Source organism: Atta cephalotes, assembly GCF_000143395.1.
Source record: "Atta cephalotes unplaced genomic scaffold scaffold00016, whole genome shotgun sequence".
NCBI lineage: Eukaryota > Metazoa > Arthropoda > Insecta > Hymenoptera > Formicidae > Atta > Atta cephalotes.
In genome coordinates this window covers 2,317,311-2,343,261 of record NW_012130080.1, presented here as the reverse complement: position 1 = coordinate 2,343,261, position 25,951 = coordinate 2,317,311, and the positions used below count along the sequence as shown (strand labels likewise).

At 32.5% G+C, this 25,951-nt stretch overlaps 6 protein-coding genes across 6 annotated transcripts; 2 read left to right on the top strand and 4 right to left on the bottom strand.

Annotated features, from left to right (window-relative positions):
- Positions 1 to 540: 540 nt before the first annotated feature.
- LOC105618232 (zinc finger protein 583-like) lies at positions 541 to 3,563 on the bottom strand. The gene is made up of 5 exons (XM_012199774.1): positions 2,360 to 3,563; positions 2,027 to 2,112; positions 1,631 to 1,946; positions 1,284 to 1,387; positions 541 to 1,212 (listed from the first exon to the last, which is right to left on the bottom strand). Exons 1-5 carry the CDS (start codon positions 3,561 to 3,563, stop codon positions 541 to 543), a joined length of 2,382 nt encoding a protein of 793 aa, XP_012055164.1.
- Positions 3,564 to 4,185: 622 nt separating this feature from the next.
- On the bottom strand, positions 4,186 to 4,860 carry LOC105618231 (follicle cell protein 3C-1). Its single transcript, XM_012199773.1, has 3 exons — positions 4,600 to 4,860; positions 4,394 to 4,465; positions 4,186 to 4,287 (listed from the first exon to the last, which is right to left on the bottom strand). Exons 1-3 carry the CDS (start codon positions 4,858 to 4,860, stop codon positions 4,186 to 4,188), a joined length of 435 nt encoding a protein of 144 aa, XP_012055163.1.
- Positions 4,861 to 5,542: 682 nt separating this feature from the next.
- On the bottom strand, positions 5,543 to 7,037 carry LOC105618408 (armadillo repeat-containing protein 7). Its single transcript, XM_012199951.1, has 5 exons — positions 6,929 to 7,037; positions 6,425 to 6,592; positions 6,072 to 6,359; positions 5,617 to 6,002; positions 5,543 to 5,566 (listed from the first exon to the last, which is right to left on the bottom strand). Exons 1-5 carry the CDS (start codon positions 7,035 to 7,037, stop codon positions 5,543 to 5,545), a joined length of 975 nt encoding a protein of 324 aa, XP_012055341.1.
- Positions 7,038 to 8,762: 1,725 nt separating this feature from the next.
- Positions 8,763 to 14,467, top strand: LOC105618230 (dolichyl-diphosphooligosaccharide--protein glycosyltransferase subunit STT3B). Its single transcript, XM_012199772.1, has 7 exons — positions 8,763 to 9,049; positions 10,140 to 10,838; positions 11,326 to 11,636; positions 11,709 to 12,240; positions 12,838 to 13,299; positions 13,438 to 13,528; positions 13,690 to 14,467. The coding sequence occupies exons 1-7, from the start codon at positions 8,763 to 8,765 to the stop codon at positions 13,768 to 13,770; spliced, it is 2,463 nt and encodes an 820-aa protein (XP_012055162.1). The 3' UTR covers positions 13,771 to 14,467.
- A 3,664-nt stretch (positions 14,468 to 18,131) lies between these two features.
- Positions 18,132 to 19,778, top strand: LOC105618229 (INO80 complex subunit D). Its single transcript, XM_012199771.1, has 2 exons — positions 18,132 to 19,506; positions 19,612 to 19,778. Exons 1-2 carry the CDS (start codon positions 18,132 to 18,134, stop codon positions 19,776 to 19,778), a joined length of 1,542 nt encoding a protein of 513 aa, XP_012055161.1.
- Positions 19,779 to 22,409: 2,631 nt separating this feature from the next.
- LOC105618228 lies at positions 22,410 to 25,825 on the bottom strand. Its single transcript, XM_012199769.1, has 6 exons — positions 25,443 to 25,825; positions 24,670 to 24,808; positions 24,076 to 24,577; positions 23,593 to 23,802; positions 22,716 to 22,960; positions 22,410 to 22,604 (listed from the first exon to the last, which is right to left on the bottom strand). Exons 1-6 carry the CDS (start codon positions 25,493 to 25,495, stop codon positions 22,410 to 22,412), a joined length of 1,344 nt encoding a protein of 447 aa, XP_012055159.1. The 5' UTR covers positions 25,496 to 25,825.
- Between the last annotated feature and the right edge of the window lie 126 nt (positions 25,826 to 25,951).

The following is a 25,951-nucleotide window of genomic DNA, read 5'->3' as shown; positions in this document are numbered from 1 at the left end:
CACTCCTCTCGTCGTCGTCGTCGTCGTCTACNTCTCTTGTACTATATATATATATATATATATATATATATATATATATATATATATATATATATAGAATATATATATTATATATATTTATCTACAATGGATGCTATTTCATTACAGTAGAACTCCATTTATCTATATTCCATTTTATACAAACAAATTCATATTCAATTCCAACTATACAAACTCACACTTGAGTTCTTCAATGCTTTCTATTTGGGTATACAAATCCACACAAGTTTGTCTTTGTTAACATTGTAATCATTGCCATGAAAGATAGAAAAATAGAATGGCGCCAATTATCTTGTCCCCCTCATATTTAGATAAATGAAGTTTTTCTGTAGTTTGTGCTATTAAAATAGCCTCTTAGATACTCAATATTGTACAACAATATTATTAATGCCTCTTTTAAATAATTTAAAACAAATAGTCTACAACCTCTAGACAATTAATAACTTTACAATAATATATTGATTATCTAGGAGCCACTTAAGTTGGAAGTGTATATTTGCTTCATTTTCTATCCATACCATATAGCAATTCTTTCAATGATTCTTCATTTATGGTTTGCAGAGATTCTGTGACATTCTTATTATGGCTGAAATTTTGCTGTATGTCTGGCTCTAAATTGATTTGTACATTTCCAGAAACTTGTGGGAAGTCGGTGTAAGAATCTATTGGATTCTCTTTATGTTTAGGCGAAGATACTCTCAAGTGCTCCATTTCAAACGTCGAAGATGATATGCTAGTTTCAAGAGGTGACATCACTATGGAAAAGAAATCGTTCGTGCTTTTTGCATCTATCTTTTCATTGTTTGATTGTACTCTTTCAATTAATTCCGCTGACTCCTTTAGTCCCGTACTATTGAGACTGTTACTCCATGTCTTGCTCTTTAGATCTTCGTTAGTATTGCTGGCTTCTGTAAATTCAATGCCTTGTTCCTTTCTCTCAGAGGATATATTATTTATTTCTGAGTGCAGCGCTAAAACAGGTTGTCCTTGAGAATTTATTATTAAAACGAACTTATTTTCTTCATCGGCGGAATTTGTTATTAATTGATTTTCTTGCAGGGTATCAGTGACCTGTGACCTGACTGTGCTGTTATCAGCCTCTCGTGTATCAGATGTTAATTGCTGTGTGCTGCCTGAAGTTTGTACAGGACATTTATGAGTTCTTTGACTCACCTATAAGCGCGAATTATGTGAGTTAACAAAAGATTGAGCGTCACATCTGAAAACATTCAATCACTTTGTACCTTGTATCGGAAGCTTTTGCCACACATTGTGCATTTATAAGGCATCACTCCTGTGTGAATTCGACGATGGACTAAGTACGAAACACGCTGACGGAAACATTTTCCTGCAGAAGAATTAGTACGGCAGTTATAGGAGGATTATTATCGTTGTTGTGGCCTGCAGCACACTTACAAGATAAGCGTTTCTCGTGAAAAATTACCTGCATTTCAGTAAGCCATGCACAGCACACCATAATATTACAGACACTACGCAAACAAAATAATGAATAGTAATTGTTAGTCAATCCCAAACGATTGTTTATTTGATTAATTCTGCATCGGTTCATCTTTGTTCTTTCGTAACATACCACATGTCTCGCAGGCGAATGGCTTCTCTCCGGTGTGAATCCTTTCGTGATTATGTAACGTGGAGAGTTCCTTGAACGATCTACCGCAAGTCGCGCAAGTATGCGGCTTATCATCCTTGTGATAAAGTCTGTGCTTGTGATACGATTGTTGGAAGGTGAAGCTTTTGTCACATATTTTACATTTGTAAGGCATTTCTCCTGAATGCAGTCGTTTGTGCTTCTTCAAAAAATATTTCGTTGTGAACATTTTACTGCAAGTATCACACTCCCATTGCTTCCCCTCGTGGGTCTTTAAATGTTGTATTACATGTTGCTCCTGAAACACAAAAGCAAGAGAAAAATTTATATTTTTATTAAGTTTGCAATGTCAAATAAAACGCGTAGAAGTATCCTCACTTTCTTGAATTTCTTTCCACATGTAGGACACGCGTATCCAGCGTCACCGCAGGTGACTTCATTTTGGTCACCTTTAGAAAAAGAACCTATCATGTGTGAAAAATTTTAATTGCGTATTATATCGAATTATAAACTATAATAATAATTATATTTTCCTCATTGCTACAACAATGATATAACTTAAAAATTGTCATTTTTTTTAATTTATTGAAAAATTAATGATTTAAAATATTGAAATTTATTTTCTGAAAAATTTTAAATTGTGCCGTTGTATTTTAGGAAATTAGTAATATATTGAATTACTTATTAATTAGATATAATAAAATTACTTGCCTGAATTATGTCCAATGTGAGCTACTCTCATATGCACCATTAAGCTGCCTCGCATTTTGAATACCTTAGAGCACAGATAGCAAGAGTAATTCTTAAGAACTTTTTCTGGATTATTGCTTGAATCCTGCTCGTGCACTAATTTTTCGTGTAAAGCTAAAATGTTGGTGTCAGGAAAGTAAAAGCCGCATAAATTACATCTTTCCGTTTTTTCCTTCGGTGCTATCGTATGGATGGCTTTGGCACTTGTTTGTATATGAGGTAATATTTGGTCGTGTTCTAAATTTTGATTTTGATCCCCGGTATTTGTTTCGAGTATCGCGTTCTTCGTATTAAGCAAGTCTTCCTTATCATTGTGTTCTTCCAGTGACTTTCTCGCGCAGACATTTGCGATTATATTCTGGACTGATTGAAAATTATGAAGATCATGCTCTTCTTCAATTAAATCTGTTATCAGTTTTTCTTTTAAGACACAATGACTACTCTTTGATTCAGTGCATTCCTTTTCAATATCTTGATAGATGTTGGTATCTACAGTTTCTGCTATCTTTGTTGCAATAATTAAATCTGAAATAGCTGTTTTCTCCGCCTGTATAGCTTCCTGGGATACATTCAAATGCTTGATATCATTACAAAAATACTGCATCACATAATTTGTTTCCTGTTGCAGATTTGTAATTACTTTCTGAACTGTGTTATGATTCCCGGAAGAATTTGATTGCGGAAGAATGTTTACTTTAATCATGTCATGATTGTAATCTGATATGAAACTAGATTGATTCATGCCTTTTATTGATGAATCTAGGCTTTGCATTTTAGGCTGGGAATCTATAGCAGGGATATTTTCTACATTCGGCACGTCAGAATCTGATAGTTTTGTCCTATTGTTACCACTTTCAACTTTATCTAATTGCTTCAATATGTTCCAGTTTTGCGGTGCAATGTTGTGTGCATTGTGGATAGCGACCAGATGTTCATTGGTAGCAGCCATATCTACAGATTTAGACGATTCTGCTGTAGCATTGTTCAGATTGATCGTGTGACCAAATAAATGTATAGTTAATTTATCTATGCCTAACAATACTTCGTTACAGACAGGACATATTAAGGGTCGAGTCGCTACACTTACAAGTCCAGCTCGTAGCGCGTCAAGCGTTAGGAATCCAGGTTGCGAACACAGCGGACATGCCAGGACTCGTGCACACATTTTGTGTATATGTTTTATTATCACGGAATCTGATATTCTTTTCTAATCATGTGTTGCGCAACTTTGCCAGTTTCTATAAAACGTGGCACATCTTTGTATAACTATATCACTATATACTGCTTAGTTTTAATATCTTCAAGGTAATTGACCAAGTGTTGTGTGATCGTGAAGTTGCAACAATAAACAGTACGATCGTGTAATTTAAAACTGACATAGTGTAATCTGATTGAAATTCCTGGGGTTATACTTGAACTTGATTTAGTAATTTAAAGTTGAAGTTCAGGATGTGCCTTGATAGCCAACGATCACTCTAATCCCAAATTTTACGAATTATAGACTCTGCATTGATACCGCGTATACAAAATTTTCATACCTCAAAGTCTAAATATAGAAGGACGGTGATGGTTTGAGATATTCGTGCTGAATTCCTGCGTGTCTTTATGGAGCGTATCTGATGATCTTCAAGCTATATTTAGAAGCTAAATGGTGGGATATTCAAAGTATTATAAGCATTAAGCGAATGAATTTATTAAAAATTGTTTAAATTGTCAAGATTACAAACTATAATATAAAAATCGAAGACGTTTCGATGCAAAAATGTTATCCTATAAATACATGTTAATTAACATTTATATGGCATGCCATCTTTGCAGCAATATTCTCTACCGGCTGATAGGTTCGTGTTTATCCATTCATCTTTACAATTTTTGAAGAAAAGATAAGCCTATAAAGAAATATTATTAAGATGATATGGTTTCAATACACAAAATAATTTTCATAATTTCAAATAAAGATATAGTAAAAATTAACTTATATATACGTGTACTCACTCTTTCTTTGTGACAATCACGATCTATAGAAGCACATAGAACTGCTTGACTGTTTGGTAAATGTTTCACTATCTGTGAAATATTTCAATTTGTTATTAATAAATATTTTACTTAGAAGGGTGATACAAATTAAATATTAATTACTAATAATTAATTATTAAGAATCAAGGATATATAATTTCTTAACGATTAAAATTTAAACTTACAATTTCAAGACATTTGTTGACACAAAGTTTGTTCCCAATAGTAGTACATGGAATTGAATCAGGATATTCATGGATAAGTGCAGGATATCCTTTGGGTTGTTCCTTGCTGCCTTTCTTAAATTGTCCGCTTAAAAATATAGCGCAGACGCAGCCAGTTGGCTGTTTTGTATTCGTAGATGACTTAATATTTGTAACAGTACTATTATTTTCTGCATAAGAATACGATATACAAAGAGCCATCATCACTAATATTAAATACATTTTGATCTGAAATATGAATTACTACTATTATTAACATTGCTTTTTGTTCAATCTTAACTATATTAGTCAGATTAAATTATATATAAACGATTCTTAAATATTTAAAAGGATAAAATGAAGAATATATCTTGATTTTGAGAGAATCTGCGATTTTGAATTTTAATAAATTAAATTAATTTAAATATTTACTGCAAAATTCTTTTCACCGAACTATACTGTATCACTTCACAAAACTGCACTCAAATATAAAGTCGATGCTTTAAATCTGTCACAGTATGTTGCAATATTCTCATGGGCCACATTTGAAATGCTTGCTAAGCAAAATTTTAGGTGCAATGTAAGAGTCCCATTTTAATTGTTTTATGATTGGGATATATCTTATGTACAAATTAGCAACAGATTTTAATTACAATTTTGATGATATTATTACAGATAAAATTATGTTCAGAGAAAACTTAAAAATAATTTCAAACTACATATATAAATACAAAATACATATAAATATCTATTTTCTATAATTATCAATATACATGATATGTATTTATACATGAACATATATTTATGAAATAAAACATGTCAAGTTTTACTAAATTTTTTATTAAATATTTTTTATAATTTTATACGTTTATAAATATTTTTACAGTGTAAAATGATAAAATATTACAATATTTTTCTCATAAGTTTAGCTTCTCCTTCTAATACGATTCTATCTCCATTAGCAATACACATATATACGCATTTAATGATTTTTCTTACTGATGTAATTTTAACTATAACTTCTACAGTATCGCCAGCATAACATGGTTTAGGAAAAGTAATATTTTGCTCGATAACTATAGTACCTGCACCAGGTAATTTTGTACCAATTAAACCTGACACTAGGCCATTGAGCAAAGCACCATGCGCAATATTTCTTGCTGATTCAGTATGTATTGGATTATGATCGCCTGTTAATTCAGCAAACTTGAGTATATCATCATTTGTTATTATTTTCAGAACCGACACTTGATCTCCTTCTCTCAAATTGTTCATTGTTGTATCAGCGAATGATCGTATTTTGGTGGTTCTTACAGAGTGGTTTTTGAGAAACCCAGCAAAGAATTGAATTAGTTTCATGATATTACTTTCTATATTACAAGTTACTAAAAATATCAATTTAAATCAATAAAGAGCATTAGATAAATATTCAATAAATTAGATTCATTTTTTACAAGACTGATTCTCTGTCTTCACTTTCTCTATAGCACTCGTTTCACAAAAGTCATTTAGGAATAACGTTGCTACATTTTTAACACGCCTATGTTCATATGATGGATCCGAAAGTTCCAGCATGCGTTTAATTATTCTAGGTGATGTTATCTCATTTACTGATTCAGGTGTTATCAAAAACATCAAGGTAGTAATTACTCCAAGCAAAACATCTTCGTCTTCGGAAGAAAGTAATGATGATATTAACTCGACACCTTGATTGCGCAGAATATATAATTTATTTATTCCATCTGAAAAGAATATTACATATAATACAACAAATATTAGGTGACTCTTTGCACAAAAATATGCTTACCTAAACATAAATTGCAGAGACCACCAATACCAAAACGTACTAACTTTGGATTGCTTTGAGATAAAGCATTGAGAAATATATCAATTACTTTTAATTGTCTCATGTATCCATAGTTTACAGGATCATACGCAAAATTTGCCAAATTTGCTAATACTTGCTCCTGTGCGTCTAATAATTTGAAAGACGTTGATTAATTATTGTTACACAGATTATATATATCAAGAAAAACAATAATTTTATTGATAAATTTTTATTCATATTCTTTTGTAAGCGATATTATAATTAAACATAATTAGAACATATGAGTCTTGATGATTTTAAGACTTTTCTTGATTTTTAAATATAAATGATTTAAAATAATTTTGTTTCATAATTTTACTTTTCAGTTTTAAACTTGAAAAATTAAAAAAATAAAACTAATAACAAAAACTTTGCTAAGTTCCAAGAACATGTACATTTCTTTAGAATTAAAAAATATGTTCATGTTATGAATTAATCTTTTACCTTTAGATGATGTTGTTGTATACTCGGTGACTAAAAGCTTTAAAAAATCATAACGTCCAGTGGGATTTTTTCCTGTGCGTTTTGTTAATCTTGCTCTACTAGAGAACATTGGAGTTTCAATGTACTTTATTTATATTATTTATGATGATATTTCTCTATTACAATTACGTTCTGCAAAAATAAAGTTGATTTTAAGATGGAATTATGTGAACTTATGTACAATATAAATAAGAATATATCATAATTACACAAATTATAACTAAAAATTAAACCATTTATCTGTTGTTTCGAATCGTTTACAAATTATAAAACATGTACAATAACTATATAAACTTTCAGCACTTTATTCGTTTCATTCATAAACATTTTTTTACGTTTAAACTATTCAAAATAAAGGTTTTTCTAGCACTACTTGAAGAATTTCTTTCAATCTTTCCTTGAGGTTATATAACGCTTGTCTTTATACTTTTTATTTTGTGTATTTGCTTACATAATTCTGTCTATTCTCTTAATAAATTGAATATTAACTTCATTCCACTATTATGTTGTCATTAACAGATTTTCCTTTTTTTCGAACCTTACGATTTGAAACGCCTGTTTAGTGTTGTGTTAACATCACAAGAAAAAAATTAAAAGTCGAAGAATTGCACTCTACCTAAAAATCTGGAAATTATGAACTAATCTTGAACTTCCGTTGCCTTTAAAACACGCGGGATTCCTTTTACCAAGAAAAACAAATTGTTTATCACGAATTGTTGGCACAATATCATTGATTGAATTAAATCTCAGCATCATCAGAAGAATTATTAAGATATATTTTAGTTATCATAATTATTGCATTGTAAAGCAGACTGAACACAATATCGTCAACTTGAAAATAAAATAATTTAATTGGTAGATAAAAATAGCACGTTTTTTAAAAACAACAAGTGGTACCTAATTGATATTTAATTCTCTAATTGCCAATTATTGATTAATTCTATATAGGATCTTCTGATCTTGGTTTGTCCAGAAAGATCACAAAAAACACCTTTTTATGCTAACATTCGACGCTTATTTTTAACATCAAAACAAGCGACGATGATTGCGTTCAGCAGAACATAACAATTTTGCAACCGTTTTATGATTATCTGCTGATAGGACCATTCCTCTTGAACTAAAAGCATAACCCAATCAACGCGAAAAAACTTCCAAAAGTTGCAAAATAAACTGCTGAACGCAGCCAATAGCTGCGTTAGAAGAAAAAGCAGCTTTGCAACTGTAAAATTCTTTAATATGATTAGTCTTGCCCTTAGTTCCTCACTGGATCTAAATGTATAAACCAATCACATCTGAAAATTTTGCAACAGTTGTAAAGCTGCTTTCTCTGCTGAGCGCAGCCAATGACGCTTGATTTCGTCAGTTTTGACTATGTGACCTATTTTGACGCTAAAAATGAGCGTCGAACATCAGTATGAAATTGCATAAAATTGCACCTTGAGGCTGAACGAGCGATATGTCGATATCGCATGTTCGAAATTCAAAAGTTATCGACTTCCTGTCTACTACTGCACTCTGGTGCGAATTTCGCGGATGCTGCGGTGGAAGTCATGGTTAACACGTAGCCGGCGTTCGACGTGTCCTAGCCTCCTAAAGTTCAAGTGTACAGTGAGATATTTGATAATTCGTTGCGCCCCGCTCTCAACAGTTTCAACTTACGCACTGGACCACGGGTATTCTGGAGGCACATATGGCGAACGCGCCACGTTCTGAATATCGATAATACGCGGATATATATATACGGTGTATCGCACATTTTAACGCGCTCGTGGCGGGCGCGGGCCAACAGGAGAACATGTTGCCGAACAAGTCGTCGTCGTCACAGCAGCAGCAGCAGCAGCAGCAATTGCCCTCGTCGTCTTCTTCGTCGTCGTCCTCTACGTCGTCAGCCAACGCGAAGGTCATGTTCCCTGATAAGAGGTCGACGACCAAACAGATGAAGTCCTCCACATTGACAAACGCCGCTGGCTTAAGTTCCCTCATTACCTTTACCGTTCTCTTACTTGCTTGGATCTCTGGTTTCGCCTCGAGGCTTTTTGCGGTCATACGCTTTGAAAGCATCATACATGAATTTGATCCCTGGTACGTAACCTGGTGTGGGATCATTCAACATGACCATGTGATATATACTATCATATTTTTGATAAACTATCGTTCTATTATTTTCCCGTTACATAATGGAAGCGTGAGTTAGTAGCCAATAATTCAAATTTATCTGGAAAATATAGAAGAACGAGTATCCAGATAGTCAATTTTAGATTTCTGTCTACTGTGTCTTCCTTATACTTGATTTTTTTGTCAACTATAATTTAACTGAAGCAGACTTAAATGCAACAGAAATAGAGCATATTGTGTCATGTCTGTTTTTTATTCCTGTATTTCTTGCTTTAGGCTAATATTACATTTGTCATAAATTTTTCAAACATGTTAATGTAAATTGGCTGTAAGATAGAAATCTTGGATTTCTTTATCCTAGCCAATTAATATTTGACAAATGTATATGTAATATTGGCCTAGGGCTCCTATTATAACGACATAGTCGACACAAATCGTTTTATCTTTGACATTCAATGAATAACAAAGATAGAATACTTGTTTTAATTTTGTTTCATTGTTTAGCTTTTTTTACTATGTATAAAACTAACAATGTGATGACATTGACACATAAAAGTTAAAAATAGGATCCTTAGCCAAATATCAAATATATTTATTTCATTTTAAATCTTTTTTTTATAGCTAAATTAGTTTGAAAGTATATGTTCGATATTTGGCTGAAATGAGAAAAAAAGATTTTATTTCTAATATAGAAATAAAAAAGGATCAGTGAAGTTCCAAAAATATATACATTAATTTAGCTATAGAAAACCTATGATTTCATAATGTTGCTTTTTTTCTGATATATTTTTATAGATATCAGGAAAACAGTAGATTATACTATTATTATTTATTAATGTAATATGTTATATAGTATTTTATATACCTATTTTTAGCTAATTTGACTATCTGGATATTGATAAGTTAAATAATTTAAATAAATTAAATTTAGGTTAAAGGATTTGTATTTTTATTTTGTTTATTCTGTCTGTATATTGATTCATTTTTATAAGTAAATAGCATTACGAATTTTTTACTAATTAGCGGATAGGATGTAATAAATATGTTTTAAATTCAGGTTCAATTATAGAGCGACAGCATACATGGTTCAACATGGATTCTACAATTTTCTAAACTGGTTCGACGAACGGGCCTGGTATCCATTAGGTCGGATTGTTGGTGGAACCGTTTATCCTGGACTTATGATAACATCTGGATCGATACACTACATACTGCACTCTCTGAACATACCAGTGCATATAAGAGACATATGTGTATTTCTAGCTCCAATTTTTAGTGGCCTTACTGCCATATCTACGTATTTATTAACGAAGGAAATATGGAGTGCTGGGGCTGGCTTGTTCGCCGCTTGTTTCATCGCCATTGTACCTGGCTACATTTCGAGATCCGTAGCCGGGAGTTACGACAATGAGGGAATCGCGATCTTTGCATTGCAAATTACCTATTATCTTTGGGTTAAATCAGTCAAAACTGGCTCAATCTTTTGGGCGAGCATAACTGCCCTATCTTACTTCTATATGGTATCAGCATGGGGAGGCTATGTGTTCATTATTAATCTGATTCCACTTCATGTGTTTGCCTTACTGATCATGAATCGCTTTAGCAATCGATTGTTCACGAGTTACACTACGTTTTATGTTCTTGGACTTTTACTAAGTATGCAGATTCCATTCGTCGGTTTTCAACCGATTAGAACTTCTGAACATATGGCAGCTAGTGGCGTATTTGGTTTGACAATCTTTGTAGCAGCTTTTAGGTATGTGCCGTTTTTATAACATTAATTTGTTCATTATTGCATATTATTTTAATTTGCAGTATTTATTCATAGTAATACAATCATATTCCTAAAATATTTAACTAATGAAAATTTTTCTGTCTAAATTTATAAGAATTATAGAAATAAAAATTAAAATAAAATTAAAGCTTGATCACAAAATTCATTCTTTAACAAATTATAAAAATAGTATAAATTGAAAAACTTAAGCGTTACAATTGTTATAATAATATTTTAATTAGAAATATTTACATTTTATTATTATATCTATATCAAATAATGCTTGCATTTATTTAAATTTTGAAAATTTTATTTACTATTCTATAAATTGATGTTTGTAATTGATACAGAAAAACATGATTATATTATTTTACAAATAAATACAGAAAAAATTTTTCTCATTAGTATACATTTTGGACACACTCTGATATATATTGCAGTATACTTACATTGAGCTCTCTAATTGCAGATACTTAAGAACTGTACTTACCAAATCCGAAATGAAATATTTCGGTGGTGTGGTGGCTGTAACAACTAGTATGCTGCTATTAATTTTGATCATCTTAACGTACACTGGCGTTGTCGCTCCATGGAGTGGTAGATTTTATTCATTGTGGGATACCGGTTATGCCAAGATACATATCCCTATAATAGCATCTGTATCGGAACACCAGCCGACAACTTGGTTCAGTTTTTTCTTTGACTTGCACATTTTAGTTGCATTGTTTCCAGTTGGTCTTTGGTACTGCATCACACATGTCAATGACGAGCGTGTTTTTGGTAAGAATCTATGATGAGAGTGTGTCTTGGAATAAAATATCAATAAGAAAAATTGTAATATTCTTCTTGCAGTCGTACTATATGCCATAAGTGCCGTTTATTTTGCTGGTGTGATGGTAAGACTTATGTTGACTCTGACTCCGGTAGTGTGTATACTAGCCGGAGTCGCTGTCAGTAGACTCGTGGAACTGTTCCTCAAAGAAGAAGACAGAGACGGTAATGATAATGAGAGTAACGAGGAGAGTGAGGAAGAAAGAGAGAGAAGTCCCGGTAGAGCGTTGTATGATAAGGCCGGTAAACTTCGCAGAATGAAACATGAGAGGTCAAAAGGCAATGGTGACGGATTAGGTCCTAATCTTCGCAATGTCATTATTATCGGCATGTTAATGCTACTGATGATGTTTACCGTGCACTGCACGTGGGTGACTAGTAATGCTTATTCTAGTCCATCTATTGTTTTGGCGTCCTACAGTAACGATGGTGGCAGAGCCATACTGGATGATTTTCGAGAAGCTTACTATTGGTTAGCACAAAACACCGCCAATGACGCTAGAGTCATGAGCTGGTGGGATTACGGATATCAGATTGCTGGTATGGCTAACAGGTACAACACTTATAATATCACTTAATACAGGAACTATAGAAAAAGAACTATAGACACAAAGTTTTTATTAAATTATTAGTAACTTATATTTAAAAAAATAAACTCTGGAATGTTAGTTATTTAAAAATAATAATTATATACTAAAAACAATAATTAATATTTAAAATGCTTATCTTTAACTTTAATGCAAGCTTTAAGATATGCATCAACGATGAGCACGAATCTTTCCGCGAATGAATTACGCCAAGTAACTAATAGAGCGGTCTCCAATCAATTAATAACAATTTTTTGATGCAGTTTTTTTGATATTTACAATTAATAAGATTATGTAACTAATATTTAAGAATTTGTTTTATACGTTGTTACCAAACTAATTGATGTTATTTATCGTCAATGTAATATTAAAATGTCTTTAATGTCATTTTGAATGTTAAAATTACAATAACATTAGTTATTACCTGGATAATGATTTCATAAACATATAAAACTTTGTGGCCAAACTTTTTTGTCATTTTGCATATATTATAATAATATATAAAATTTATAAATTAATATATGAAATTAATTTAACATTACTGTGTGAATTCTCTTTTGTAGAACTACTCTCGTGGATAATAATACGTGGAATAATTCGCACATAGCTCTAGTTGGTAAAGCGATGAGTTCGAATGAAAGTGCTGCTTACGATATTATGACGTCTTTGGATGTGGACTATGTGTTGATTATCTTTGGCGGGATGATTGGATATTCAGGTGACGATATCAACAAATTCTTATGGATGGTCCGTATCGCCGAGGGTGAACATCCCCAAGACATTCGCGAAAGTGATTATTTCACCGAAAGAGGGGAATTTCGTGTGGATTCTGAAGGCTCTCCAACTCTTTTGAATTCGCTAATGTATAAACTGAGTTATTATCGGTTCGGGGACGTTAAAATAGACTATCGATCGCCTTACGGATATGATCGTACTCGTAATGCGGAAATAGGCAATAAAAATTTCCAGTTAACATATCTGGAAGAAGCTTACACCACTGAGCATTGGCTTGTCAGGATTTACAGGTGAATGACACATTTCAGCTTTTACTTAAAATTTAATATATCATTATCCTTTTATTATTGTTATAAAATACTACATTAATATTATTATTTATTATTAATATTATTATTTATTAATATAATTTTGAAATGTATCTGTAGGGTGAAGAAACCAGCGGAGTTTAATAGACCAATAATTCCGATTTCCGAACGAGTTATTACTCGTCGCGCGAATTCATATGTTACTAAAAAGGTTGGTATGCATATATATATTTACGGTCTTACGATACAGAATGACAGATATATTTTTTTTAATCATGCAATTTCTCGTATCGTTTTGCCGTTTTATCATGATACATTAATTGATCTGGAAACGTAGTTGAAGTTATGGGGCGTTGGGCATTGATGTTTCAGACTTCACGGCGTAAACGAGGTGTCATAAAAGGCCGGCCAGTTGTTATTAAAGGGCAGAGACCTCAACGACGAACGACGTAACGAAGATTCGCTGACTATTTCGTAAACAGTTTGCAAATACAACACTTTTATAATAAAAGAATTACCGTCCCTTGGGTCTACCACTATACCTCGAACTAAGAATTTAATGTCAGAACAGTTCAATCGACTTAAAGAGTAGAATCTTCAAAAAATGATTGAATAGTTTCCATCATCTCCAGGTTGACAAATTAGTAGTTTTATGAAATATTGTTTTTAAAAATCTTTTCTCATAATATTTGGCTCACACGCATATGTATTGTTATTCGTCCTTCATTTATTATTCTTTATATTGAAAAGTCTTCGATCATTTATTACTTAATTACATCATTTATTAATGTAATATTTTTTTGAGTTACTATCCAGATCATACGTAATCTTCGATATAATTGGATCAATATATTTATATGAATATATTTATTAGAGAAAGTCACAAATGTACAGTCTGTTTTCTGCGTTCTAAAGGAATTAAATTCCATGTTTAATCATTTTTTTATGAGCCAATTGTGCATTTAATAGCTAATGATGTAAAATAACTTGAAATTGACTTATTTGTTATCAATCTGCAATTGTATGAAGGTCTCATGTAAATTGAAACTTGTAAGACATCTAGTTAGTGTACACACACGTTTATGTTACATAATATGTTTATTAATATATTACACGGTATTGCATCGGGTGAAGTTTATCGAAATAAGCAAACTTCCGCCGATTTTCAGCCGAAACGTCGGAACGATCGAGTGTGTGTCATATGTACACAGTTTGTTGTATAGCACCTTGTTGAAAGATAAACATTTGTAATAACACAGTGTTGTTATTTATGAAATACGCATTTGAAATGCTAATCCAATTTAATTTTCGTTTCATCTAGTGAAAGAAATCTTTTCATATAAATAATGTAAATTAAATATAAAAATTGCGCGCACAGCTTTATTTTTTTTTATAATATAAAGGAATTCTAAATATGTTACGAAGGAGCATTACGCAATTCAGCATATTTTTTTCTTTCTATAACTTCTATAAATTTTAATAAATAATACATAAATGATATAATAAATATATATATATATAATACATAAATGATATAATAAATATAATTACATAATATATAGATATAATTGCAAACATTGTTTATGAAAGTATCATTTATTAATACTTGTAATTTTTGGGATTAAAAAATTTTCAATTCGATGATACGAAAGCTCGAATATTATCGATCTACATATTAACGCATCAAGGCAGAAATAACATTTAAATCTGTTCTTTTTTATATGGTTTATTAAATATTTTCCTGAACGTCTTGACAGTTTTATATCCATTTTGTAAGTGAGAAAAAATTTATTCATTTTTACGTAACAATTAATAAATTATGAATCCTAGATAATTAATCTTCGCTACAAATCTATAAATTACTTGTTGAAATCGATAAAAAAATTCTGCATTTTCTATATTAATTGCCGCAATCAAATGTATGAAAAAACAGTCACATGTATATTTTATACAAACATGAGAGGCCTGATAAACGAGGGAAAAATAGATAGAGGATATTACATAATTTTTTTTCTTCAATCTTATCAACCGTACAAATTTTTTTTTTTTATGAAAAAACTAAACGCCCCTTATATGATCATTTTTAAAAAATATTTCCACTTAAAATTTTTAAATCTTTTTAATTGATTTCATTGTATCGTTGTCGATCAGACAGACAGAAATGTAAAGTCGAGATATAAGACGTCTTTTAGATATCTCCCGCAAAAATGCTTGTGTTTTGATTTTAGACTTTGTTTTGTTTGAACTCGATAGGTAAATAAATTTTTTTAAGCATTTTTATATAAATTAGAATATTTTTCAGAAATACTGAGAAAATCTTAGAATTTTTCATATATATAATTCTGAAATGTTCTAAGGTTTTTAAAATTTTTCATTTCGAAAAAAAATTAACTTTTTTAGATTTTATCAAAAATTTTAGAATATTTCAGAATATTCAAGATATATGATATTTTAGAATAGATGTGTAAAGAGCTTTTTCGGCACTTCGAATTTGTATAACACATCTGAAAAATTTTCGAAAAAGTTATAAAATTATTTAAAAATTTTGAAAAATTAATAAACTCTAAATTATAAAACTCTGAGAAAAATTTTCACAGATAAGGAGATACCATATATATAACTTGAAAAGAAAATACAATGATTATGCATGACTATTATATTTGAACATGAATCATGCGGTTAATGTAAATATTAAATCGTTTTAGTCACTATTTTTTCTTGATAATCAGTTCAGAGAAGATAAAATTAAGATTGTATGATAAAATTAAGTATGTATGTAAGTATGTATGTTAGTATATAAAAGGATATAGGTATGTATGTATATACATAAAGAGACTTGAGATATAGAGAGCAAAAAAAGATTTGAGGAAAAAAAGAAGAGATAAAAAATCCATTATAAAAGAATATTAAGATGCTTTGCGCTATCACGCTTTTTGTACTTAAAAAAATAACAGATACATAATCAAACATTAGCGAGATAAAGAAAAAAGAAGAGCAAAAAGTTCAGCTACAAAGCAAATATAAATTCGCACATGGTCCCCTTCAGGCATGAAGCAACATTGACATAGTTGGGTGAATCATTTTCGCAGTTAGATTTTGAATTTCATTCGAACGAATGGGAAGAATCTTTGAGCAATCTTGACTTTGGCAAATTGGACAAGAAGGTAGCCGATTCATCGGCTCGTACAGATTTCCTTGCACCTCTTTCTTCACTATTCTTTCTAGAACATTCGAGGTGCAATTTACATTGAAATAGTAGTTCATAGAAGTCTCGAAAAGGAAAAATTATCGCCCGCGCAGAGTCATATACAGGTTATGTTCTACAGAGCGCAGAACGATCTTTTGGCCACGTGGCGCGGACTCTCGCTCGTCGTACGTCTCGTCTGCGGTGTCGTCTACAATTATTAATTCAACGTGGATTCAGATAATCATTGAATCCGTGACAATTATTGCTCGAAGATTCAAGGATTTTTTGCCTGAACCCCAAGGACTGACTCGTGATGTACCGTGCCGCGCTGCGGCCGCCATTTTGCTGCCCCCGCACGCCTGACATGTCTTTCTAATGTTATTATCGACAGACGTCGAAATTTTGCGCGTAAGACCGCATTGTGTGTGCCACCCGTGGTGAGCAAGTCCGTGCACGAGGGGGCAGGGAAGCTCGGTGCTGTGGCACGTTTCGACGGAACATCCGCCCTCGCCGTTGTCGCCTTTGTTAAGAGCGATTGCTAGCCCAGCAGTGTCGTCCCAACCTCAACCCTCCTTCCCCTCCCTTCGAAATCGTGCCTGTGAAACGTCGTGAACGAGAGCTGGTGAGCAGGTAGAGCCCTGCGTCCGCGAGCAATCTCGAAGTTGAGTATGCCGCGAGGTCTGTCCCAGGAGTATTTCCGGTTGCCTCGTTGAGGATCGGGAACACGCCGTGTCCCGCCGTCTCGACGTGACGTGACGTGAACGAACCTAACCTAAAAAGGAGGAAAAAGAAGGCACAAGAAAGAAGATTCTGATCGAGTGCGCGTGTCTATGCCAACGGCGGGGAGATCACCCTCTGGTGATATGGCCACGCTTCCAACCGCGATATCCTCGAGGCGCGCCACTCCAACAGTGCTGCAGACCGACTCAACGTCCGCTCGATGCGCGACGACAACGACGACGACGACGACGACGACGACGACGCAGTTGCTCAGACATGTTGTGTAGGGCATGCTTGGTGTAGACTACTATGCGAGGCAAGGATCGTTTTTGTCCTCATCTAGCAATGGACTAAGTTCACGCTTATTGCTTGAACCAGGGAACTCGACATTCATAAACCGCATTCACGAATAGCATTGAGCGGTGTTGACAATGCGATTTGAATATTAATTCTGTACTGCGTAGGCAAACAAAGTCGTTGAATAGGCATAATTGTTTTTTAAGCCTTTTGTAAGTTTAATTAATACAAATTCCATGACTGTGTACATTTAGAGAAGGATACATTATGTGTATAACATATCGATATATTTAAATGTGACTGGTATATCATATAATTTAGCTTATATTGAGCTATGTACAGTATAGAATAGTACTGTTTATGCGAATACGCTTGGATCTTCTTTTTTTTACTTGATTAACTTTGCAATAGAAAATATCTGTGATATGACACGAAACATATTTTTTAATTTTCTTACAGTCTCAGTATTACATTTTTCTAATCAAATGGTATAGTTTGTATCTTGGATCTTAGCACATAGCGTGAACTAAGTTTGATCTAGATAGGAAGAAAGTTGACTTGGAGGATTTGAGAATGCAGGTGGAACAGATCTGGATAGAAGCAGCAATCAATGAAGGTCCCAATTTCCGAAAACTCAAACATGGACAATAAATTGAAGTTTTCGGACCGCTTGAAGGCTTTGCTGAAAACCGAGGCACATCAAGATGTTGATCCATACATTTTCAGTGAACCAGAACCATTTGCTGCAACAGCGGGAAGACATGCCACGGTGGTTCCACCGACAAATTCCGAAGTGATGCAAAGTTGCAAAAACAACAAGTCAAAAGGGAAATGCATGAAGCAGAGGATAAGGGTAGCGCCTGTTCCAGTTGCAGGTTACAAGATTGTTGGAGTCAATGCCACAGCAGAGGCAAACATCGACAACGGCATTGGGGTGAACTTGGATCACAAATTTTCTAATTTAATTCAGTGTAAGCAACGACACATTGAAAATTTGCAGAGATTGCGACCTAGGAGGCCAAGTCGGGACCATACGCTGTTGTATTATCCCAGGGCTGGGGACGAGATATCTGACAGCGATTCAAGCGGAGACGAGTTGATGATACATCAGCGTCATTGGGTTTTCGGCGAATCTACTACATCACCAAATCGAGCGGCTCGGCTATCCCAATTGCGTTCGCAGCTACAACGACAGTTGCTTCAGTTGCGTATCGATGGTGCTGACACTGAAGCTGTTTTGCGGCACAGGGTCAGATGTTTGCTGGATGCCGCTTCCAAAGATCCTACTTCTACCGCGCGAGCTTTGTGTGACTCTCCAAGTACCAGCAAGGTACTCGACGGACCGCTATTAGTTGGAGGGCTATGTGGGGCGGAGGGATGCCAACAAACGTCTTTGCCTTGTACCCGGCATTGTTCCCGCCACATTATGTTGAATGGAGATCAGCTTTTATTTGAGCATTGCACTGCCAAGTTTAGTGACAACACACAGTGTTGTGTTCCTGTGTTTGATGTCGCGCACGAATTACCTCTTTGCCCAGAACACGCGAGAAAAAGAGACAATTATCATCGTAAAATCCAAGAATCTAAACCAAAGAAAGCTCGTAAAAAGCCTCCAGTCTCCCCTCCTATCCCAGCGAAGCCTAAACCCAAGTCCAAGCCGAAGAAACGTAAACGACCGCCCTCTAATAAAATAGAGACTACCAAGAGTGTGGCACTGATGCCCGAGGAGAGTCATTTCATGAGCCAAATAAACTGTAGTGAAAATCATACCAAGATGTTGAATAATTTGAATGTTCCGCAAGGAACGTGTTCAAACACGTCGAACTTAAATCTAGGATTGGGATTAGGTTCTCTTGGCCTGAGCGGAGGACTCAAAGTCGAACTTGGGGATAATGAAGTATTTGCTTCCTTGGATTCTGCTGAGCATGACTTTGGCAACGTGCTCAATAACTTGCCCCCGGATGCTTTTAACGACTTATTTATCGGTAATTGCAACATCCATATCTTTGGTTTTGTAAATCTCGAGATTGTGTAGAACTCGTTGTTATATTTAATTCATGAGATAATGTAAGATGTGTTTTAATTTATAGAGGGTAGAAACGGAGATTATGAGCCGTCGAGAGAAGAAGAGGAGGAATTGCAACGGGCTTTGGAAGAAGTTGATAAAGATGTACGAAACTTGGAGAGGATGGGGCAGACGCATGGACTTTTAGAGCCGGCCTTGCTTGCCCAGCTTATGTCAGACATTGCCTCGTAGCCCCACCAATCCTAATGTAATAATTTTTCGGAAAGGAATTCGTGCGTGTTCCTTGTAATGTAGAAAGAAATACTGTTTGTGTCTGTGCTGCTAAACGTAAGATTGCGTTATAGACTGTTTATCACATAGCCACGCAAGTCCGAGATAATGGCAGGGATTGACATACAGAAAGTAAAAAATGAAAAAAAAACAATAGCAAATTTATGAATTTAGTATAAAAACATCGGGTACAACACAGGTAGGTTTATGTTAAACAAGTAGCAGTGTAAAAACCGAGAATTCCATCCTTTTTGACAAATAATCACGGACATTCTGCGTTATTATTACATTTGCAATACATGCATTATATTTGTAGCTTATTTGCAGATACTTTGATTTGCACTTGATAAATTTGCTTAGAAAAAATTGTTATAGCTGCAATTAATACATACAATCATTTTGAAGAATAATGAAATGTATAAGTAGAAAGGACGAAAGTGAACTTAAAGTTCACATTAATGGTTCAAATTAGATTCCAATACACGCGAGCTAAACGAGATGCATAGTTTTCATTTTTATATATGGCTTGTTTTTATTGAAATAAACGGCAGGAATTATCTAAATTATGTTTACTAATAGATCCTATATTTATTGAATTACACGTAATGTCTAGCTAATTACTGACTACTCAAATAATAGGTACAAAGGTATTTTTATGACTGATTTGTAATGATTTTATCTGTTATTGATTATACTGTAGCAACTGTGAATAACATATTCTGATTTGCAAACTGGAGTTTAGCTCTACAAATTAAAGTACAGAATAATTGGAGTCAAACGATATAATATTTGAAAGAAATATTTGGTGTTCGTACATAACTGTATATATTTTATATGTATGTATATATATATATATATATATATACATATATGTATAAAGTATACACACGCATACATATATATATCATTATATTAAAGCAAATTGTGGTAGTAAAATTATTCATTAATTTGCAGAATGTGAAAAATGGTATTTGCATTATTTTTCCAACGGCGGCAATAAAAAAAAAATTATGAATATTATATACATTATGCAGTATCATCCATTGAAAATATATTACCTAAATTTTATTTAAATAAAGTACATTTTTCCACAATTTAATTTTCATTATAAAACCTTGTGCATAGAATATATGTTTATACAAACACATGACTGACTTTATAAAGAAAAAGAAGTATATACATATGTCTACATAAATATGTAATACGTAGTGTATATAATCACGTTTTTTTCAATAATCTGATTACTGCAATAACACAATTAAATAATCACATTTATTATCGTTATATTATTAATATATGTGGATAATCAATATTGTCACTTTGTCCATTCTGTATTATATTCATGTAGACAAATGTTCAGCGATAGAGTAGCTGTAATATCTAAGTGAAGTAAACATTAGTGAAAAGTGCCGAAAATTTTCATTTTTTTAATATTGTTACCGAATGTGCAACACGCTTTGTAGCCTTACAAATGAGAAGATGACACGCTGTGTATCAACTAAGTAAAGGACACTTTTTATTATCACGTATATTTTTTCAAGGGAATATTTCAATGTTCATTTGAGAAGAGAATTTTTTCTTTTTTTTTTTTATGAAAAATATAAAGGCACGGATTCTGAAAGTAAAACTAGATCGTGGTGTAACAGTGCGTGAATGGTTGAGTTGCTTACTGCCATTTAATTCCTAAAGTACGTGCACGATAAAACATTGTTACAATTCCATTGTAATAATAGTTGTATAAAACGCGATACGCAGATATACTGTGGATTATCGTAATCTCGATACATATCGTAATAACTTGATGAAACGGGAAAATGTAACACATTACGTAATTAATTATCGATAAAGAAAACATTAAAAATGTTATTCATTATAGGTCTGTGCGCAAGACGGGCAGATATAAAATATAATCTGGTTTTTATTATCAAAATCGCTGTGCCAAATATTGAGAAATTTTTTTTCTTTTTTTTATGTTGCTACATAATGCGTGTCATTTGTTCAAGAAAAACGGGTCGCAATGGTGCAAAGCGCACTACTAAGTAATGAACGTTTAGCTGAATGTGAATGATTACAAAAAACGCAAATAGCGAGTTGATCGTAAGTAGATGCAAACGGAAACGGAATAATTTGCAAATCGACCCACATTGGGGATTAAATTAACGTCGTATGTATTGTTATTACGTATATAGTGCTAGCGATTAGGTATACAATAATTATTTATGGACAGGACAATGCCGAATTTAATCATAACGCATTGCTTGAAAATGTATCTATATGTGTATCTTCTTGTAAAATATCAGCATTATTACTCTTGATTAGGCATCACCAATTATAATAAGCATATTTTTTACATTGCGTTATAGCGTTCAGTTTATATCCTTGTCATTCATATCCTAACGATAATATCGGCTTGATAAAACAACTGGACTTGTGTATTTTATTTTTATATTGATAAATAAGACTCAAGAAAATTATATTCTTAAATTGTCGATGTTCTAGAATTTATATCCGTATAATATATATAAATACTAGTTTAATTTCTTGTGAAATTCTCGTCATATAGATGTAAGAATTTTATTCTATTCTGAACATTCAGTCTAAAGTTGTCGTTGACACATAGATAGAGTCAGTTGCTTTGCGTTCACGTCGTCTTATTTCTCGAAGGATCCATTTTATCCGGGCTTTTTCGCGAATCTTATCATATTTCTCGTTTACTTCCTGAATTTCTTTCACTGGGAACTCTTCCAGTATTTCAATCTCGGGCAGAATTTCGACCTCCTCTTGTTCCTTTGTACCATGAAATAGAAATATTTCAGAGATTCGATTTTTTCGTGTATCCAGTTAAGATTTGTATTTCTATAAAAAAAAAAAAAAAAAAAAAAGCGACCGGACACTTACAAGAGTGATTTTAGTTGCAAAGATACTTCTTCGCGTCTCCAACGATTTTTTTTTGAGCAAATCAATTTCTGTTGGCTCTATCGGTTCCTCTGGTTTGTGCGGCATTAACATTATATCATAATCCGAACGATTGTGACCTAATATGCCCACTTTGATCTCTAATTGAGATAGCTTTTCCTCGTCGACGAGAAGAGCATTTCTTAGATAAGCAATTTTTGGATGGTGTATGTCGATATCTACTATGCCTTTAAATGGAAGTACGAATAACATAATGCACAGCTATTCTTTGCGCAAATATCGTAGTTTAGAAATAGACTAAGGATGACTACGACTAAACTTTGATTAACTTGATCGATGACTAATTTATCATTTATACTATCTTGTTAATGTGAATAGAATTATTAATATTCTGTTATTTACATAAAAAAATTAAATTAGAAATAATGAATTATATTAAAAAACTAAGAATATTATATTCGTCAATAATCGTATTTCTAGAATTTATCTATATTAATATATATTGTTTTAGTTTTTCTTGAATTAGAATTATATTTATTGAATAAGAATTATCTATTACATTGAATAAGAATTATCTATTACATATATTAATATTAATATATGTAAATATTTACATATAATATGTATTTTTTAATATATTTTTAATTTCTTGTGAAAAAATTCTCGTCATGTCGTAATTTTAATTTTGTAACTGTGCTAGTTGAATTAGTTAATCGGAATTTGGTCGGAGTCACAATTCATGCGTATAAATATATTATTTCTACATATAGATCTTAATACTTTAAATATCCTTAGATATACTATTTCTATAAATTATTCTGAATATAAATATACTATTTTCATAAAAAATATATATCACCTAACGATAGAAGACGATAATCGCAATCTGCATATATCAGCTCGTGAGGTAAGGGAGAATTTCTGAGCAATTTTCGAGTTTTCACTGTTGTCTTGGGACCATGTAGTACACGAATATCATCCTCCAGCATATCTTGAATAAGTTGGCTGCCGCTTTGTCTTTGCGCGGTATTGTACGCCTCGGTCCGGAGCAGCCTGTGCAGTTCTAGCTCTGCGAGACGATGCTCAGTGATTCAATAATCAGTTCTCAAATATCAAATAGGAATAATATCGTAAATACATATATAATATACATTCAGCGTATAACATTCTGAATCTTATAAATATTATTTTACATGTATTATTTTTACATGTGATATACAATATTTATAGCAAAATCTTCATCATTATACAGTGATATACGATGTATATAGTATTCTCTTTGTATATCATTGTAAAATGATATACAATATTTATTTAGAACATTATATACTCTTTGTCGTACCGATCAGAGTGAAATGTTTCCGTTGTAATGCTATCCATACGACTCTATGAGCCACACTTATCAATGCCTCGTAGATTCGCAGATCTTTCTCGCCCTGAGATTGCGTAGCCGTGCGTTTCGAATTGGTTATCATATGGTGATAGCGAGGGCCATCCCGGCAGCCCATCAGCAAGTCTGCATACTCCCTGCCCAGAACACAACGTAGAGTATGCAATTCATCGGCATATCGAGATCTATGTCCACGCGCCAGTGGATTAGGCGCCTTCTTCATGGTGGCCGCTCGTTCATTTACCAAGTCCTCCCATATCTGCACGAAGCGTTGAAAATAGATGATAAGTGCTCTCAAAAATCGGTCTGCGATCGGCAAGTGAAAGAAATTTATGAACTGGGGGCTGACGGACGTCACGAGGAGGAAGAGCACGAGGTCCTTGATGTCTTGCAGGATAATGATGTCTGGCTCGTCCGGTGTGACTTTTCTTAGATAATTCTTCCGAAATCTGATCTACAATTAGAACAAATGTGAGACACTTGATATCGAGTTGTCAAAGAATTTATATAATATTTATATAATATATATTGTAGTCCGATCTTCACCTTTTCGCTATCATTCAATATTTCCCGGTAGCACAAAATCAAATACGCGTGTGGAGCATAAATTTCCGATGGAGGGACAGCAATAATTTGCTTTCTTCGTCGCTTAGCTTGTTCTTCTTCTGTCTTCTTCTTTGTCACACTAATTAATGAAATAGAGATTTATGCAGATAAAAGGTTTCACAAAATCATTCTTTCCCATAGTGAAAATTTTTCTTAGAGAAATTTTTTTTTTTTTAGAATTATTTATATAAATTTTAAAATTTTTGAATAATTTTTAACTTTTTAGAAAATTTCTTATTTTTCATACAAATTGGAACAATTGCATTTTTTATACAAATTATATATTCTTCAGAAATGCTGAGACAATCTATATCTTTACTAAAATTTTCATATATATGAATTCTGAACATTCTAAGATTTTTTAATTTCTCATTCTGTAATAATTCTAATGAAATATAAGATTCGAAAGATTTTATAAAATGCCTTTATTTCTTTCTCAGGAATTATAAAATGAAACATCTTAGAAAATCTTTAAGATGGTATAAAAAAAAATGCATTAACATTTAGAATAATTATTTGCAGATAAAAATAATTTATGTCGATCTTTATCTAAAAGTTTCATCATAGAACATTAAATTATATCATACACTCATTTTAAATGAAGTTTAAAAAACAAGCAAAAAAACTATAGAAAATAGTATTATAAGTAGTATTATAAGTCAAACTGTATTATAAATATGGGAAAACGAAAAATTTGAAATTACTAAAATTACCTAAATAGAATTAATTCTTCCAAAATTTCATCCCATGCAAATCTTTCACCCATATTGAGTTATTTTTTATATCATATAATTTTCACGATTTTATTCATACCAATTTTCAGGTTATCACAGTTTCTAGAAATAGACATGTTCTCCTAATCACAATGAAGGTATAACAGAGTCAAATTATTGATCTAGGAAAATATAGTTCCTCATGCAAGTATATACTTGAAGTGCTTACTAGACTCCCAAATCTCTTTAGAATATAGTAGTTGGAGATTTTATTGGAGATCTGATTAAATTGTATGAAAATTGTATACAATTATCGCGTTGAAACAATATAATAATATCATAATTATGCAAAGAATTCTAGAGGTCTATTCTTTTTAACTGAACTTTTCATCTTTTCTTTTTTCCAATGTAAAAAAAAAAGAAGACAAACCAGGTACAGCTAAAAAGAAAGGTTTAAAAAATATATATATATATATATATATATATCCAAGTTAAGAGTTTCTAGGAAA

Excerpts from the sequence above, each read along its gene's own strand:
- LOC105618229 (XM_012199771.1), top strand. The coding sequence starts at position 18,132 with ATGAAGGTCCCAATTTCCGAAAACTCAAACATGGACAATAAATTGAAG. Across the intron at positions 19,507-19,611 it reads TTTTAACGACTTATTTATCG|AGGGTAGAAACGGAGATTAT; the intron begins GTAATTGCAACA and ends TTTAATTTATAG.
- LOC105618231 (XM_012199773.1), bottom strand. The coding sequence starts at position 4,860 with ATGTATTTAATATTAGTGATGATGGCTCTTTGTATATCGTATTCTTAT. Across the intron at positions 4,466-4,599 it reads TCAACAAATGTCTTGAAATT|ATAGTGAAACATTTACCAAA; the intron begins GTAAGTTTAAAT and ends AATATTTCACAG. Across the intron at positions 4,288-4,393 it reads GTGATTGTCACAAAGAAAGA|GCTTATCTTTTCTTCAAAAA; the intron begins GTGAGTACACGT and ends ATTTCTTTATAG.
- LOC105618408 (XM_012199951.1), bottom strand. The coding sequence starts at position 7,037 with ATGTTCTCTAGTAGAGCAAGATTAACAAAACGCACAGGAAAAAATCCC. Across the intron at positions 6,593-6,928 it reads TACAACAACATCATCTAAAG|ACGCACAGGAGCAAGTATTA; the intron begins GTAAAAGATTAA and ends TCAAATTATTAG. Across the intron at positions 6,360-6,424 it reads TCTCTGCAATTTATGTTTAG|ATGGAATAAATAAATTATAT; the intron begins GTAAGCATATTT and ends TATTCTTTTCAG.
- LOC105618232 (XM_012199774.1), bottom strand. The coding sequence starts at position 3,563 with ATGTGTGCACGAGTCCTGGCATGTCCGCTGTGTTCGCAACCTGGATTC. Across the intron at positions 1,947-2,026 it reads GTGGAAAGAAATTCAAGAAA|GAGCAACATGTAATACAACA; the intron begins GTGAGGATACTT and ends TTTGTGTTTCAG. Across the intron at positions 1,213-1,283 it reads GCAAAAGCTTCCGATACAAG|GTGAGTCAAAGAACTCATAA; the intron begins GTACAAAGTGAT and ends TCGCGCTTATAG.
- LOC105618228 (XM_012199769.1), bottom strand. The coding sequence starts at position 25,495 with ATGGGTGAAAGATTTGCATGGGATGAAATTTTGGAAGAATTAATTCTA. Across the intron at positions 23,803-24,075 it reads GAAACATTTCACTCTGATCG|AGCTAGAACTGCACAGGCTG; the intron begins GTACGACAAAGA and ends ATCGTCTCGCAG. Across the intron at positions 22,961-23,592 it reads TTATCGTCTTCTATCGTTAG|GCATAGTAGATATCGACATA; the intron begins GTGATATATATT and ends TTCCATTTAAAG.
- LOC105618230 (XM_012199772.1), top strand. The coding sequence starts at position 8,763 with ATGTTGCCGAACAAGTCGTCGTCGTCACAGCAGCAGCAGCAGCAGCAG. Across the intron at positions 10,839-11,325 it reads ATCTTTGTAGCAGCTTTTAG|ATACTTAAGAACTGTACTTA; the intron begins GTATGTGCCGTT and ends CTCTAATTGCAG. Across the intron at positions 13,529-13,689 it reads ATTCATATGTTACTAAAAAG|ACTTCACGGCGTAAACGAGG; the intron begins GTTGGTATGCAT and ends TTGATGTTTCAG.